The following is a 16,639-nucleotide window of genomic DNA, read 5'->3' as shown; positions in this document are numbered from 1 at the left end:
GAACTTTGCTCCACTATTTTTAAAAATATTTTATTTAAGATGTATTTTGCTATTTACTATGTCACCTTGAAGGAAATAGAAATAGCACACGTCTGCCAAGAAATCAACATAGAAACATAGAATGTGACGGCAGATAAGAACCATTCGGCCCATCTAGTCTGCCCAATTTTCGAAATACTTTTATTAGTCCCTGTCCTTATCTTATAGTTAGGATAGCCTTATGCATATCTCACGCATACTTAAACTCCTTCACTGTGTTAACCACTACCACTTCAGCTGGAAGGCTATTCCATGCATCCACTACCCTCTCAGTAAAGTAATACTTCCTGATATTATTTTTAAACATTAGCCCCTCTAATTTAAGACTGTCCTCTTGTTGTGGTAGTTTTTCTTCTTTTAAAAATAGTCTCCTACTTGTTGATTCCCTTTATGTATTTACATGTTTCGATCATATCCCCCCTGTCTCATTTTTCCTCCAAGCTATACATGTTATGATCCTTTAACCTTTCCTTGTAAGTTTTATCCTGTAATCCATGAACGAGTTTAGTAGCCCTTCACCAGTGTTCTGTACAATGGCTTGAGCACTTCCCTCTTTGTACTGCTAATACCTCTCCCTTTACAACCAAGCCTTCTGCTAGTATTTCCTCCTGCTCTGTTACATTGTTTGTCTACCTTTAAGTCACCTGAAATAACTACTCCTAAATCCATTTCCTCAAATGATAAGGTTAGTACTCTTTCAAATATTATCTTGCACTTATCCACATTAAATGTCAGTTGCCACAACTCTGACCATTTTTCTAATTTACCTAAATCATTTGCCATTTGGCTTATCCCTCCTGAACAATGTTCATTACAATCACAATAAAAAAATAAATAGGGGTGATAAAAAAATAAAATAAAAATTAACTAACAATGGAAGGCTAAAAATAAAGTTTAAGAAAAAGCAAGCTGAATCATCCAATAGAACCAGACCAAAAAGTACAGATCCAACCTTTCAGAAAAAAACTAAATGTCAGGGGATCTAAAGGGCAAAGTACAAACATCTGAAAATAGCCAAATTCCATTATTTTTCAAATACATTAGACATTTGATATGTTTGTTGCAATTGTATTTATTGGCTGAGTTTTCATTAAACGATGGTAGGTTTTTCATATATGAATTGTTGTGTATCTGGTTCATCAAGATGAATAATTGAGACAATAATAAGGTACATTATCTAAAACACCTTAGAATACATTTGCATTCACATTTTGCAATCAATTAATTTTTTTTAAATATATTCATTTTTACCAACATTGTAATTTGGAGAGTGTACTGTATGGCTAAACAGAAATGCAAAACTATATGTGATCATGATTTTTTATTTTTTTTTATATTTTGCATGATGTAGGTTTTATCTATAAGATGCAAAAACTCATGCCATCTACAGCAATTTTAGGTAATGCACAGTATTCTGTGTCCCAGATACCGGTCATTGGTTTATAATAATACAAATTAAAATGCAGCACACAGAAATGCAAAGTATTTAAATAATTCCCCCCCCCCCCAAAAAAAAAAATATCAATAAGGTTATAATGTAAAATTATGTAAAATCTGTTTTGCTTTCACTAATTTGAACAGTATTTTTTCTACAAAATAAAAATGCTGATCCTGCATGCAAGCACCTCATAAAAAAAATTGGGAGCACGCGTGCATGTTAACTAATTCTCCCATTAAGAGCAATGGTAGATCTCGGATGAGATATTTCAGCTAGTACCTGGTTTTATCAGACATCTGCCAACAATCACTAAAGGAGGATCAGATACCTGGGAAACCCGCAAATGACATACGTTCTTGTGTAAGTATATTTTTAAAGTGCACATTCTAATTTGTTTTTTATATGAAATAAAAAATGTGATGCATTTTTAGACACCAGTACTTTATTAAGATATACCCTCTCTTCACTCCTCTCAAATAAAGTAATTGCTATAAAGAGCTTTGTACTCTTTTTTCCATATACTGTATGTCTATTGCATCATACATCTAGCATATCCACCTAAGTGCTCCTTTTCTGGATCACACAGTTTATGCTTTCATATACTTTACCTTTGAGGAAACCCACATTTTTTTTTCTGGTTTAAAACTGTAGGAAAACCAGTGATAGCCTAAAGTAATCCTTTCTTTTGTAGCTGGAAAAGTTTCATAGAATGTTTCAAAGTTAGTGGAGTGGTATTTAACCAGTCATCTCCAATTAAAGTGTCTGTTATGCACCAATCGTGTGGTTGACAAGATGATATTTATGTCAGTATATAAACTTAGTCTATACATCCTGCCATCAAAAAATCCAACAAATGCATGTATTAAAATGTAAACCTACCCAAAAAAATGTCTGCTTCCTGCAAAATGGCAACTGCTTTGGAGGGCATACACTACTGATTAATGTTTTAGTGTGGCAAGTTACAATTACCAACATCTGGTGGCATTGAAAGCATTAAGAAATTTATTTAGAGATGAAGAATACCCCACTTAATTAGAATGAATACATATTTTTTTTCACCAGGTTGTCTTATTTCATGTTGGTTTAACATCGTTGATTGCCCATATCCGAGTAGGCAAAATGCAGGTGGCATTGGAGGCAAAAACCTTGGTACTACCAGTAGAAGGTATAGTATAGAAAGTACTCCTCTCTTTAATTGTGTGCCCAAAACTAAATAGATCTGATTCCTTTAATTGGTAGGATATAAAGGAGACAATGACATATCCATTTGTTTTCTCTTGTACAGCACAAAGACTGCCTTTCACCTTACTTTTTTTCCAGTGTCTAAATAACAAGGTTGAAGGAAATAGGATGAAGTTAGGAAATCTCCCAGACTGCTATCTAATTCTAGAACAGTGCTTAACTGGCATAGTAAATTATCCTTCTAATTTGTTATATTTCAACTCGTCTGTTGTCTACAGGTGATACTTGAAAAATTAGAATATCGTGCCAAAGTTCATTTATTTCAGTAATGCAACGTAAAAGGGGAAACTAATATATGAGATAGATGCATTACATGCAAAGCAAGATAATTCAAGCCGTGATTTGTCGTAAGTGCGATGATTATGGCTTACAGCTCGTGAAAACCCCAAATCCACAATCTCCGTAAATTAGAATATTGTGAAAAGGTGCAATATTCTAGGCTCACAGTGTCTCACTCTAATCAGCTAAGTAAGCCATAACACCTGCAAAGGGTTTCTAAACCTTTAAATGGTCTCTCAGTCTGGTTCAGTAAGAATCACAATCATGGGGGAGACTGCTGTCCAGACAGTTGTGCAGAAAACCATCATTGACACCCTCCATAAGGAGGGAAAGCCTCAAAAGTTAATTGCGAAGGAAGTTGGATGCTCCCAAAATGATGTATCAAAGCACATTAATAGAAAGTTATGTGGAAGGGAAAAGTGTGGAAGAAAAAGGTGCACAAGCAGTAGGGATGACCGCAGCCTGGAGAGGATTGTCAGGAAAAGGACATTCAAATGTGTTGGGGACTTTCACAAGGCGTGGACTGAGGCTGGAGTCAGTGCATCAAGAGTCACCACACACAGACAGATCCTGGACATGGGCTTCAGATGTCAGATTCCTCTTGCCAAGCCGCTCCTGAACAACAAATAACGTCAGAAGCATCTTACCTGGGCTAAAGAAAAACAGACCTGGTCTGTTGCTCAGTGGTCCAAAGTCCTCTTTTCTGATGAGAGCAACTCTTGCATCTCATTTGGAAACCAAGGACCCAGAGTCTGGAGGAAGAATGGAGAGACACACACTGCAAGATGCTTGAAGTCCAGTGTGAAGTTTCCACAGTCTGTGTTGATTTGGGGAGCCATGTCATCTGCTGGTGTTGGTCCACTGTGCTTCATTAGGTCCAGGGTCAACACAGCCGTCTACCAGGAGATTTTGGAGCACTTCCTGCTTCCTTCCACAGACGAGTTTTATGGGGATGCTGACTTCATTTTCCAGCCGGACTTGGCATGTGCCCACATTGCCAAAAGCACTAAAGCCTGGTTCAATGACCGTGGGATTACTGCGCTTGATTGACCAGCAAACTCGCCTGACCTGAACCCCATAGAGAATCTATGGGGCATTGCCAAGAGAAAGATGAGAGACATGAGACCGAACAATGCAGAAGAACTGAAGGCTTCTATTGAAGCATCCTGGTCTTCCATAACACCTCAGCAGTGCCACAGGCTGATAGCTTCCATGCCACACCGCATTGAGGCAGTAATTGCTGCAAAAGGGGCCCAAACCAAGTACGGAGTCCATATGCATGCTTATACTTTTCAGAGGTCCGATATTGTTCTATGTACACTCCTTGTTTTATTGATTGCATGTAATATTCTAATTTACTGAGATTGTGGATTTGGGGTTTTCATAAACTGTAAGCCATAATCATCGCACTTATGACACATCACGGCTTGAACTATCTTGCTTTGCATGTAATGCATCTATTTCATATATTAGTTTCCCCTTTTACGTTGCATTACTGAAATAAAGGAACTTTTGCACGATATTCTAATTTTTCGAGTATCACCTGTATTGTCCTTGGTTGGGACAGATGGGTCCATGAAGAAGGAAATGCTTCAGGGAGTGCTAATTGGTGAGGTCTCAGTCAATGTCAATACAGCATCCCCAAAAATGACCAAATAATGGAATAATGTCTTTACATACCAACACTGTATCTCAACATTTCGGACTTGGGTCTGATGTGATTAGTCCACCAATGTCCTTTCAGTAGTGATACATTAATTATTAACTGGCATGCTGGGATTCTTATTTTAGACTCATGTAAGAGTACATGAATACATACGCACATGCCAATTTTCTGTTTTCTATTTCTAAAAAATAATTTTATATATATATTTTTCTCATTTCACTTCACCAACTTAGACTATTGTGTTTTGATCCATCACATAAAATTTAGATTAATAATAAATTGAACTTAAGGCTGTAATGTAACAAATTGTTAAAAAGTCCAGCAGGGTGAATACTTTTGCAAGGCACCGTATTTATGTCGTGAGAGGGGTATATTTTGTAGCTAAGAAACCTATTGACCTGTTAGGGGTGCTACAGCAAGGGAATGATTGAGTGCTATATGTATATTTTAATGTAATATTCTTAAGGACTTTTCTATTAAATTTATTATTTAGAATTAGCTATTTTTGTAGGATATTGCTAAAGGGACACTATAGTCACCAGAACAACTACAGCTTAGGGGGCAGATGTGTTGTTGTTTTTTGTGTTCCTGTCCCTATAGTGTTCTTTTAGGAAATTAGTGCTGGCCTTTCAGAACTGTACCTACTTTTAAATGTATATTAATTAAAGGTACTATTTTAGGATAGTTTTAGATTTTTTTTTTCTTCTGACACCTCAGAATATTTTTAATATTTTTTAAAAAACTTTCCGCTTGTTAACACCCTTTAATTGGGTCATATGGCTATACTGTACAATTTTGCATACACAAGGTATAAGAATGTAAGTATTATTAAATAAATATTTGGAGGAAATCGTTTAGATACTCAAATATAATGGAGATAATATTGGCAGTGCTAGTTCCATTTATATGTGTTATATTTAGTAAAGCTTGATTTATTATTAAGCAAAAAAAACACTTAAGCTTCTTTTCAAAGTAATTCTAAGCTCTTTTCCAGTTTGTGGAAATGGGGAGTGTGAAGAAGATGAAACATGCACAACATGTCCGGTAGACTGCGGTGACTGTCCAGTTCCCCCGGATACACGAATGGCAGTTGCTATCCCAATGGCACTGATTGTTGTTGGCTTCATATTGGCTATAGCAGTAAGTTATTAGTTGCAATTATCTCATTTTACCAAATAGAAAAAAATGCTACTTTATGTTTATCTAAATAATGATATTGTGCATACTGCATACTACTGCTCCAAATTTCCCTGACTATATTTTTAACACATATCACTCAAATTCCAGGGGTTTCAGTACCAGAGGCAGAAGATGTTTTCAGATGAAAGTTGGATTATTGACTACAATAAAATAAAACTAGGTATTAAAACAATTTCTTATTTTTAAAAATTATTTATAGCAATTAATTTTGAACTATACATTTGCTAGCAATTGGACTCTCATTTATTTACATGTTATTCTCTATAAATTGATGACATGCTTTATTTGCATGGTAGGTATTATTTAGGTTTTGTGGATAATAGCAAAATCAATTCTTCAAATTATGCATAACCCATACTTTTGCTTTGATTTTTAAACAATCAACCCACAGAGTGTTGAAGATGTGAAAGGGAACTTGGCACCCTTACACACATCTGGTGGGACTGCCCCTCAATAAAACCTTTCCGGTATAATGTGGTATCTCAGTCAGATGGTGGATTCTCCCCTAATTTATTTATGATGGGAAATTACCTACTACATCTCAACCAATTCATTATTCAGAACTATCATAAATCAGTAATTCCTCCCCCCTCCTCCCCCATTCCTAAGTTTAATCATTTTTTCGGCCTCTGTCAACCACCAACGATGTATATTAACAGCTCTACTGGTCTCAGTGTTTCTTCAAACAAGAAAGAATGAATGACTAAATGTGCACAATCTTGTTCTTGATAATCCAGATACACTGTTTTTTTCTAGTTTGTCTCTCTGGTATGCTTATTTATGTTACATTATATTTTCAAAAACGTGGCATACTTTTTCACCTTGACATTTATGCAATGTTTGTATTCTACTTGTTCAAACCATATTCTATACTGTGTTTTAGACTTGTGCACAGGATACAAATTTGATTTGTCCAAATCAATGCATCCGAAAGAAACTCTTGTTTTGGGCGATTTTGGATTTGTTCATGTGGCATTTTGGTTTGGACTAACTTCATCCATGTGACCTTTTTGGGCATGAACATGAACCAATCAGTGTCCTGTAAAAGATCAAAACCATATAAATATAATATATATATGTTGCAGTACATTGATAGGAGCATTTTCGTGCTGTTTGGTTCACAGATTAAGATTTTTCTTCCAGGAGGAGCAGTAAATAAAATCTATATTTATAATCCACTGACTTGTGTTTGATATACACTGTTTGGTACATGTGGCATGAAACCCTTTTACATTTGTTACATGTACCATGAATTATAACTCACCCCATATTGTTAGTTGTTCAATTTGTTATTTTGTCATTCCCCTTGTGTTGATTTCTATTATATGTGTAAGAATTTTGAAAAAAAATCTATATATACACACACACACAGAAGGAGTTGAAGTTCCAGAAGGCCAAATAGAAGATGTAGAGAACAGCTACAAGTACCTGGGGGTACAATAAGCGCATGGCAACCATGAGGAAGAGGCAAGGAGGATAGCAACATCCAAGTACCTCCAAAGAGTCAGACAGGTCCTGAAGTCCCAGCTCAAGAACAAGATCCAAGCCATCAACTCAACACATATGCCCTACCAGTCATCAGGTACCCATCTGGAAAAATAACCTGGTCAAGAGAAGAACTGGTCACCATGGATGTCAAGACCAGGAAACTACTCACTATGAATGGAGTATTCCACCCAAAATCCAGCACCCAGAGACTGTACACCTTCCGGAATGAAAGAAGTCGGGGCCTGACGAGTGTCAAGGCCACAGTCCTGGATGAAACACAGAGCATCCACAAGTAAATCACGAAGATGAACTCCTAAGGGAATGGCTGAGACTTCCACAGATCAAGGGTGCAGAAAAAGAGAAAGTTCCTTGGCAAGAGAAACCTCTCCATGGGGTGTACCACAGACAGATAGTGGATGTGGCTCACATGACAAAAGCCTACCAGTGGTTGGAAAAGGCAGGACTGAGAAGACTGAAAGACTGCACTGAGGCATTAATTCTAGCAGTACAGGAACAGGCACTCGGCATCAGATCAATAGAAGCTGGAGTCTACCACACCAGGCAAGACCCAAGGTGCAGACTGTGCAAAGAGGCCTCTGAGACAGTCCAGCACCTAGTAGCTGGGTGCAAGATGTTAGCAGGAACAGCATACATGGAGAGAAACAACCAAGTTGCTGGGAGATACCACAAAGGGTAGTTGAAAATGACAGGGCTAAGATCCAGACAGACAAGCAAGTGCTGGCCACCAACCAGACATTGTGGTGGTAGACAATGAATGAAAGACTGCAGTCGTGGTGGATGTGGCAATACCCAGTGACTATAACATCAGGAAGAAGGAACATGAGCAGGTGAAGAAATACCAAGGACTGAAAGAAGAACTAGAAAGGATGTGGAAAGTGAAGGCAGTAGTAGTCCCAGTTGTGATAGGAGAACTCGGGACTGTGATCCCTAGTTGGGGGAGTGGCTTCAACAGATTCCAGGTGGGACATCTGAGATCGCTCTAAAGAAGAGTGCAGTTCTAGGAACAGCTAAGATACTGCTCAAAACCCTCAAAGAGGACCTGAGAATGAGGAATAAACATACCACCCAGGAGGGGTGAGAAAATCAATTTTTTTTATATATAAACAGTTCAAAGCTCTTGCACACCAACTAAATGTGAATGACCCAGTGCTCTGTCACAAATAAATTCCAAAAATATACCGGCACTCTGGGAATTACAAGTCTTGGATGTAAATGTGTGTGTATATATAAATATATGTATATAGTTGTTGTTTTGTTTTTTTACTACTCATCCTTTTTTTTTTTTTTACTCAGTCACTTAAAATAAAACCAACTTTTAGTGGCTGTCCCCTTACCATCAATTGTCTTTTTTCCCCATCATATTTTTCTTTTGGAGCCACGGATGGAACTCTGAACCACAAAACCACTTATTCATCCATACAGGGGTTCAGAGTTCAGGATTATGGACATCTCGTAGATCGCCTAAAATATGGATGAATCGCAATTAATTTGAAACCGAATGCAAAAGTCTACTAGGTTTCTTGGTCATCTATGCATTTAATGTATAACTTTAAAAAATTTACACTTCTATAGCACATATTCAACAAACATTGAATAAAAAAAATCTTTGTAATAGGTTTTAGATTTTAATGAAACAAATAGGTGCAAATATGCAAGGTTTGCACTATTTCCTTGAAATATAAATTCTAGATAGATATAGATCTATAGATAGATTACTTTTTTTAAGAATACATCCGTTACTATGTGTATATGATTATGTGATATGCTTAACGTCAGATTATCCCATGTCCCGGAACATAACAGGAAGCACTATCAGCACAGGCAACTGTGCCAGCTATTCTAACACCAGCCATATCACTGCTCTGAGCTCCTGCCCAGCTGCTGTCAACACACCCAGAAAGCAATTCTTCACTCACACGGGCCGATAGTAAGTTCTAATCAATCAAGCTTTGAGTTATTTTTTTTCAGCCATTTATTTGTGCTAATTTAATTTGAATCCATGTCTTGTACAAAAGTCATTATTCTTATGTGCTTATCTTGTTATGTACACATATCACGATCAACACCAAATAATATAAAACTGGTACAATCAGTATATATGACTGAAATATTTGATTCTATAGGTTAAACCTCAATTTTATAGCATGACAGGAGGCTTCATATTTGCTTAAGTCTCTCTTTACTAGAACTCCACAGCAGCACATTAACGTAGAGAGAAAAACACCAAAGACAAAAACATGAGGTATCCATAAAAGGCTCCTCCCTACCAACCATTTCCTCTTTCTTTGCTGCTCCACAGACAGTACAGATCAGAGTACCACTACCTCCTGTTATTTTATGGATGGTTGTGTGTTTTACTGTATATAACTTGTAATTGTTATTTGGGCTTGTGTTACAGTATTTCTTTATTTTAATCATGTTTGTTAAGTGCCTTTTATGCTCTTTTGGGGATATTTTCCTTTTTTCCCTGGCTCTTTAATTTTATCTGGCTTTCTTTCCCTGGTGTTTGCCTTCGCGGTCGCCGCGAAGCGGTCTTCCGACCGCCTCCCGTGCTGACCATTGGGACCGTGGAGTAAGACTCTTGCGGTCCCTCGTGTGTTTGCCTTGGATTCCCGCCCGCTGGCTTCGTCCGCCGAGCGGGAATCCTTGTTTTTCTCCCTACCCTGCTCGCATCCCCGCTCACATGCTTGCTATTACTGGAGTGGGGACGGAGCAGGGAGCGATTCTGATTGCCGCGGGAGCCTCCGCTCCCAGCCACCCTCCCCCGTGACCGCGTGGTCGGGCAGGGGATGCGCGGCTCTGCACTGTGTCTGCCGCGCGTGTCACTGCTTTTTTCACTGTTTTTTCTGTGAAGAATTGACACAAGAAGCAGGGTAGCAATGCCAATATGTGGCTTTTTAATTTTCCATATATGTAAATTGTATGTTTGCCCCAGTTTATTTCCCTACCTTCTTTTCATCTCCTCTGTTTGGGAGACATCTCTGTTGGTCCCTGCTCTTGCTCTAGGCATGTGTGGGGTTCAAACAAAAATTCTCAAACAGCTGGAAGAATCCAGACTGGCCGAGTATAACTGGATATGATAAGAAAGATAAATAAATAGATAGAATCAATACAATCTAGTGGAAAATACTAGTAATTAGAAAATAGTGTGAAACTTGCCTTAATGGCTCACCTCTATAAATATCAAGTGTTACCCTGATACCTACAGTGCTCCAAAAATGCTAACTGGCTACTGACTTTATTGGGCAAAAGAATGGTCAAGTCCAGAGCTGGGAGCGTAAAGGGTAGGTGTATGTCACTTCGCTGACATGGGTATCTAGGGTATGGTTACTAAGATATAACCTTGTGCCGTATAGCTTGTAAATGACTCCAAACTATTAATAGTCTAAATATATGCAGTTTGGTGAACTGTAGTGAACCGAGTCATGGACCAAGCTGGCATATGGGGCAGCATATAGTTATTCCCTGTATATCTTGAAAGGATAAAATCTAGCTTCAGGGAGGAATACAGAAAATCCCTTTGAATTATTCCGCTAGAAAACTGTAACATCAAGCAAATAACGGTTGCAGTTGATACCAGGGAACCCCCAAACTATTCTGTGAGAGTTAATCCTCTGCAGACTGTTATAAAGTAACCATAACCCAAACTAAAGAGAGAGGTGAAATGAGACAGAGTTAAAGTGGCTCCATGTGCAGAACCATACTTAGAATGTTGGTTGCCTGCACATGGTGATAGATAGCCCTAGGTGAATAAGAGGTGAAGGAAAAGAGCCCATAGAGCCCGACGCGCGTTTCGGTGCTTGCTTAGATGCACCTTCGTCAGGGGCTGATAGGAGACTGGTTCCTAGTCTCCTTTTATATGTATTCAGGTCTCTGTAACTTAAGTGGCTGTCCAATCAGATAACCGAAATCGAGCGCCAAGAATCCCACGTGGGCATATGCTAATGACCTATACTGGTCAGCCAATCATATGCCTTGTGTCCTGACGTAATTCCAAGACCATTTAACCAATTGTATGCCGAGAGGGAAACAAACACCGAGCTGTCAGTGTCATATGAAACTGTGTCAATTGAACTTGGCAACAATATCCACATAGAATAAAATAAAGAAGTCCCTCTCTTTATATTTTTCGGCAAATACTTATACGGATTCAGCTTTAGTTAATACAATGTATCTGTATGTATTTAAACCGTCGGCATATGCTAATGGGCTGGTCCGAACCAGCCGATCGTAAGCATTATATTCCGACCTTGCTCAAGCTGAATTTTAACCCCCTCTCTGCCAAGAGGGGATCGAGTGAACCCGTGTGTAACTGAAGTGGGGTCCCTATGAGGCTGTGACGGTTCGAAATCGTCACAGTTTCTAAATCAAAAATAGGGTGCCACACTTACACAACTTGTCGGCTCTGGACTCAGCCGTACGTGTAATGTATAAGTCGTTGGTTTATACTAGTACATCAGTGCAATGGTGAGACAGTGGGGATCCATCAAGTATATCCCGGTATAAAATTACTCCATAAGTCTCTTGGAATGCCATATGGTTGACCTAATCCTCCGACTGCTCATGAGGTATACAGATAATTTTAATTTTATATACCTCTGAATGAGATTGGGGGAGCATGAAAACGGTACCAATTGTGGTCATTTTAATTTATGGGAATAATGATGATATAAGGTCCCCTTTCTCCTGGCATATTTATAGAAAGTGCCTAGGTTTGCACTTTGTACTCTAATGTACTATAGTCTTGGACGATATCGGAGTGCTAGATAACAGGGCAGATGGTCATAGGACCTATAAGAAAAAGAACAACAATTATATATTATTATTTACAAGTATTTACAGTATATACATATATATTACAATTTAGTAGTAATGAGTATTAACAGAAGCGTGCTTAAAAGATGGATATTGAACACATATAGATATGAAGCCATCGTGGGGACATGATACGGTTAGTATATTGAATATTAAATAATTCGAGCATACAGGCCAATGACCCGGGCATACGTTAGAAAAATTAGAAAAATTGGAAAATAAAAAGAATAAATAAATAAATAAAATAGAATAGAATAGAGAGGGAACCAAGGGTCTATTAATTAGAATGGGTGCCTCACTAATCTTTATTGATGGAGATGGTGCTCATATAAAAGGGGTGTAAGAGAAGCCCTCATTAAGCACATTTGGGGACAAGGTTTTTAATGTGAAAATCCAGTAACTCTCTCTTTGGAGTAATTTACTGTCTATATCACCTTTTCTGGGACCAAGCTTTATTTTTTCGATTCCACTAAACCGTAAGCCATGCGCTGAGCCTCCGTGTTTTAGTTTCAGGTGTCTAGAGATAACTGTATCGATTTGTCTAGTGGGGTTCACTGAGTTCACATGTTCGAGGATCCGGTTTTTAAATGGTCTAAAGGTTTTCCCTACATACTTTAGATCACAGCTGCATGTTAGAAGGTAAATCAAACCTGCAGTTTGGCAGTTAAAGAAAGTCTTAACTGCATGTGTCTGGGTATTTGTGGAGTTCGAAAAGGTTTTTGAATTTTTGCGGATGAACTTACATGCCTTACATCGGCCACATTGGAAAGTACCAATAGCTGGTGTTTTCAGCCATGTACTCTCAGATTTGGGTAGTGACAGATGGCTGGGTACCAGAAGGTCCTTGAGGTTGCGACCTCTTCTGGCTGTAAGCGATACATGTGGAGTTAGAACTTCTTTAAGGTGTTGGTCTTGAAAAATGAGGGGCCAGTATCTGTCTAGTATCCGTTTAACTGGGTCCCAGCCAGAGTCAAAAGTGCCAATGCACCTGATAAGGTTTTGAGGCTTATCTTTCTTGCGATTGTCTTCAAGGAGAGTTTCTCGTTCCGTCATTAGAGCTCTCTTGTAAGCTGACTTGAGGCATCTATTCGAGTAGCCCTTAGTTTTGAACTGACATCTCAAGGACTTGGCTTTAATTTTGAATTCCTCAAGAGTAGAGCAATTTCGTCTAACGCGCAAGTACTGGCCTACCGGTATGCCTTTCTTTAGAGTACTGGGGTGATGACTTTGCCAGTTCAAGAAGTTATTAGTGGCAGTGGGTTTCTTAAAAAGGGTAGTGGAGACATGATGTTCATCTTCTGTGATTTGCAGAGTCAGGTCCAGAAAATTAATCTGTTTGCCGCCCATTTCATGGGTAAATTTGAGGTTTAAATTATTTATGTTGAGTGTCTTCACAAATTCCTCAAAGCATTCATTAGAACCTGTCCAGACAATTAGCACATCATCTATGTACCGCTTCCACATTTTAATGTGGGGTTCAGTTTTTCTGCCTACAGTTTTCTTTTCTCTGCTGCATGTGTGCTAGCCCTGCACGTTTTTTTTTCTATGGACATTTGTACTTGCATGTTCTGGACTATTCTGGGTTCTACATTACACTGCATGCCTCCTGCATGTGATCCTGCTTCGCGTCATTACCCTCTTATTGACCTAGGACTGGTCTGGGACCTGCTTTTATCTCTACCCTGCAAGCCCTAGAAGTCACGATTCTACTGCATGTCTATTATAAGGAGCTACATTTCCGCCTGCAATCTACCACTGGGTCGGTGCTGCCCGTACCTATATACTGGCCTGCTTTGTCTGTGCCTTTATGATTGGCCTGCTTTGTCTGTGCCCCATGATTGGCCTGCTTTGTCTGTGCCATATTACTCATGCTATTGGCCTGGTGGCTCCATACTGTCAGGATCGGGACAGGGATCCAACACGCAGAGTACAAAGAGTGGAAAGGTACGTATACCGGGCCTTAGAATGGCCGGACTAACGTACCGAGAGTAAAGAATAGTCAGAGGCAAGCCGAGGTCGAGGGAACGAGAAGACAGATAAGCGAGAGACAAGCCGGGTCAAGGGATAACAGAGAAACAGGGTAGTACAACGAGCCGAGTCAAAACCAATGGAGCAAACTAGAATACCAGAGCACTGAGTGACTAGACAAGCTAGAACCACGACAGGGCAATGAGCTGAAGTAAGGAGTAAGCTTAAATACCCTGGCTCTGGATGGAAATCACGCCTCTGACAAGTACCGATTGGATATCGGACACTTGAGTGACAGATTGCTCGTGCTAGCGTCATGACGTCACGTATTGAGCGTCCTGCTAGAAAAGGACGTGGATTCCTCGCGGCCGGTGTTTAAGTGACTGGATGAACCGCGAGGAACGGAGGAAACAGCTCGCCTGGACGGATACACCACCAAGTCTCTACCTCCCTTAGAGGTAGAGGCCTCAGGTACCCTGACACATACCCTGGACCGCGGTTTGTTGAGGCTGCATGCGTTTAATACTTGCCTCTGCCATACTAGGGGTGCTGCCCCTACTGCCTGCTAGTGATACCTGTTCTCTATCTCCTTAGGTATCACATACCATCATCTCTGACGTTATGGAATCCTCTGCACAGGAGCAGAATTTGCAGGCACTGATTAATGCGGCTGTGGCCCTCCCTCAACAACAAGCGGACAGGGGTGCGAGAGGAATCCCCCTTTTGGCAGACGACTCGGCTGAGTCAGACTCTCAAGGAAGACAGCAGGCAAGTGCGCAAATGTGCTATTGGAAGGGTGAAGGCCCTGAACCACGCTCCCGGAAGGGCAAGGCTCCGGCGAAGCGACATGGTTCGAGGCTATCAGCCTCGCCGGCCAGGCGCCGCCATCTATCGGGCGCAGGGGAGGAGGCCTCCTTACCCCCCCCACCATGGCCGTGCTGGATGAGTGGCGGGCTCAGATGAGGAAGGTGACGAGGACCGTGGGGATGACCCCAGTTGGCGCTGGGAGGATGAAGACGCGCCAGGAACAGAGGCCCCCACGGCGACGCGGGGGGATGACACCTTTCTGGATGCTACAGGAGAGCCTCTGTTTGACCCTCGGCACCCCAGATCCTCAGAATGGTCACTGCCCGACCACTTGGCACAGTTCGTGCACTACTGGGTCCGCAGACCTCTCGAAGGGGAGGCCCGCAAGAAGCTGAGGGCGGAATGCCCCAGACCCGTCCTGCCGGACAAGGTGGCAGCGACCCCGGATTTTGGCCCACTGGTGGCCACGTATTTGACACGAACGGGTTGGGACCCCAAGAAAGGGGTTGAGCGTAGCCTCCGTTCCGCGCAAGATAAACAGCTGGAAATGCTGGGACCCCTGTGCAGGATGTTGGCCTTAGCAGACGAGGCCTACACAGAGGGTACGAGCCTGGACCCGGCCACCATGCGGGACTGGGCACTACGTTCCATTTGCCTGCTGGGCAATGCCAATGTGGCCCTCTGCACGGAGCGCAGGAAGACAGCTCTGTTCCGTATGGACAACAAGCTATCGGAACTGGGGTCCAAAGGCCTGCTGTTCGGGGAACCTTTCATTAAAGAGCTACATAAACACGTCAATCTGTTTACTTCCCTGGATAAAGCACAAACCTCCATTAAGAAGGTATTTCGCCCGCAATCATCCCGGGTTTTTGGACGGGCTGGATGACAGCGGGGTCGGGTCTCCAGCCGCGGCTGGTCTTCGGGCCGCCACAGATCCCGTGGTCCATCCTTTTTTCCATCATACCAATCCAGAACCCCCTACACTCAGAGGGCGGATAGAGGTTGTGGATACTGTGCCAGAGGACGGGCAAGATTTCCTACAGGTGAGTGCAACTCCTGCTACTTTCAATCACCCTATATTGCATGTGGGCAGACTGTTTCACTGCAGAGACAGGTGGCAGGAGGTGTCTTCGGATGTGTGGGTCCTTCGAACGGTACGGGGTTATGTCATAGATTTCCATTCCCCTCCGACGCAGGTTGGGCCTCCAAGAGTCCCCATCATCGCAAGGGAACAACAGTCTTTGATAGATACGGAGGTTCGGGCGCTGTTCGCCAAAGGCGCAGTCCAACGGGCCCCGGATTTGGGGGGTTTCTTCAGCTCGATTTTCCTAGTGAGGAAAAAAGTCCGGGGAGTTCCGCCCAGTGATCAATTTACGGGAATTGAACACCTTCGTGGTCTACAACCACTTCAAAGAAGGAGGGCACCTTCCCCAGCCGGGACCTACTCCGGCCGGGAGACTGGTTCACGAGACTGGACCTGAAGGACGCTTACCTCTCCGTCCCGGTGGACAAGGACTGTCGCAGATTCCTTCGCTTCATCTGGAAGGGCGTTCCATGCCACTTCACATGCCTTCCCTTCGGCCTCAGCTCGGCTCCTTGGTGCTTTACCAAGCTCCTGAAGCCGGTGGTCGCCCGATTCAGGTCGGAGGGCGTCCGCTGCATAATATATCTGGACG

At 41.4% G+C, this 16,639-nt stretch overlaps 1 protein-coding gene across 1 annotated transcript in view; it reads left to right on the top strand.

The window, feature by feature from the left end:
• LOC134612198 (atrial natriuretic peptide receptor 1-like) overlaps positions 1–16,639 on the top strand; it is a 180,584-nt gene that overhangs the window by 34,942 nt on the left and 129,003 nt on the right. The window contains exons 6-7 of the mRNA XM_063456550.1: positions 2,540–2,642; positions 9,150–9,300. Of these exons, the coding sequence (XP_063312620.1) occupies positions 2,540–2,642; positions 9,150–9,300 (254 nt within the window). The remainder of the gene's footprint in view (positions 1–2,539; positions 2,643–9,149; positions 9,301–16,639) is intronic.

The sequence above is a fragment of the Pelobates fuscus genome, chromosome 5 (genome assembly GCF_036172605.1).
Source record: "Pelobates fuscus isolate aPelFus1 chromosome 5, aPelFus1.pri, whole genome shotgun sequence".
In the NCBI taxonomy this organism is placed as follows: domain Eukaryota; kingdom Metazoa; phylum Chordata; class Amphibia; order Anura; family Pelobatidae; genus Pelobates; species Pelobates fuscus.
This window is presented reverse-complemented; position numbering and strand designations above follow the sequence as displayed.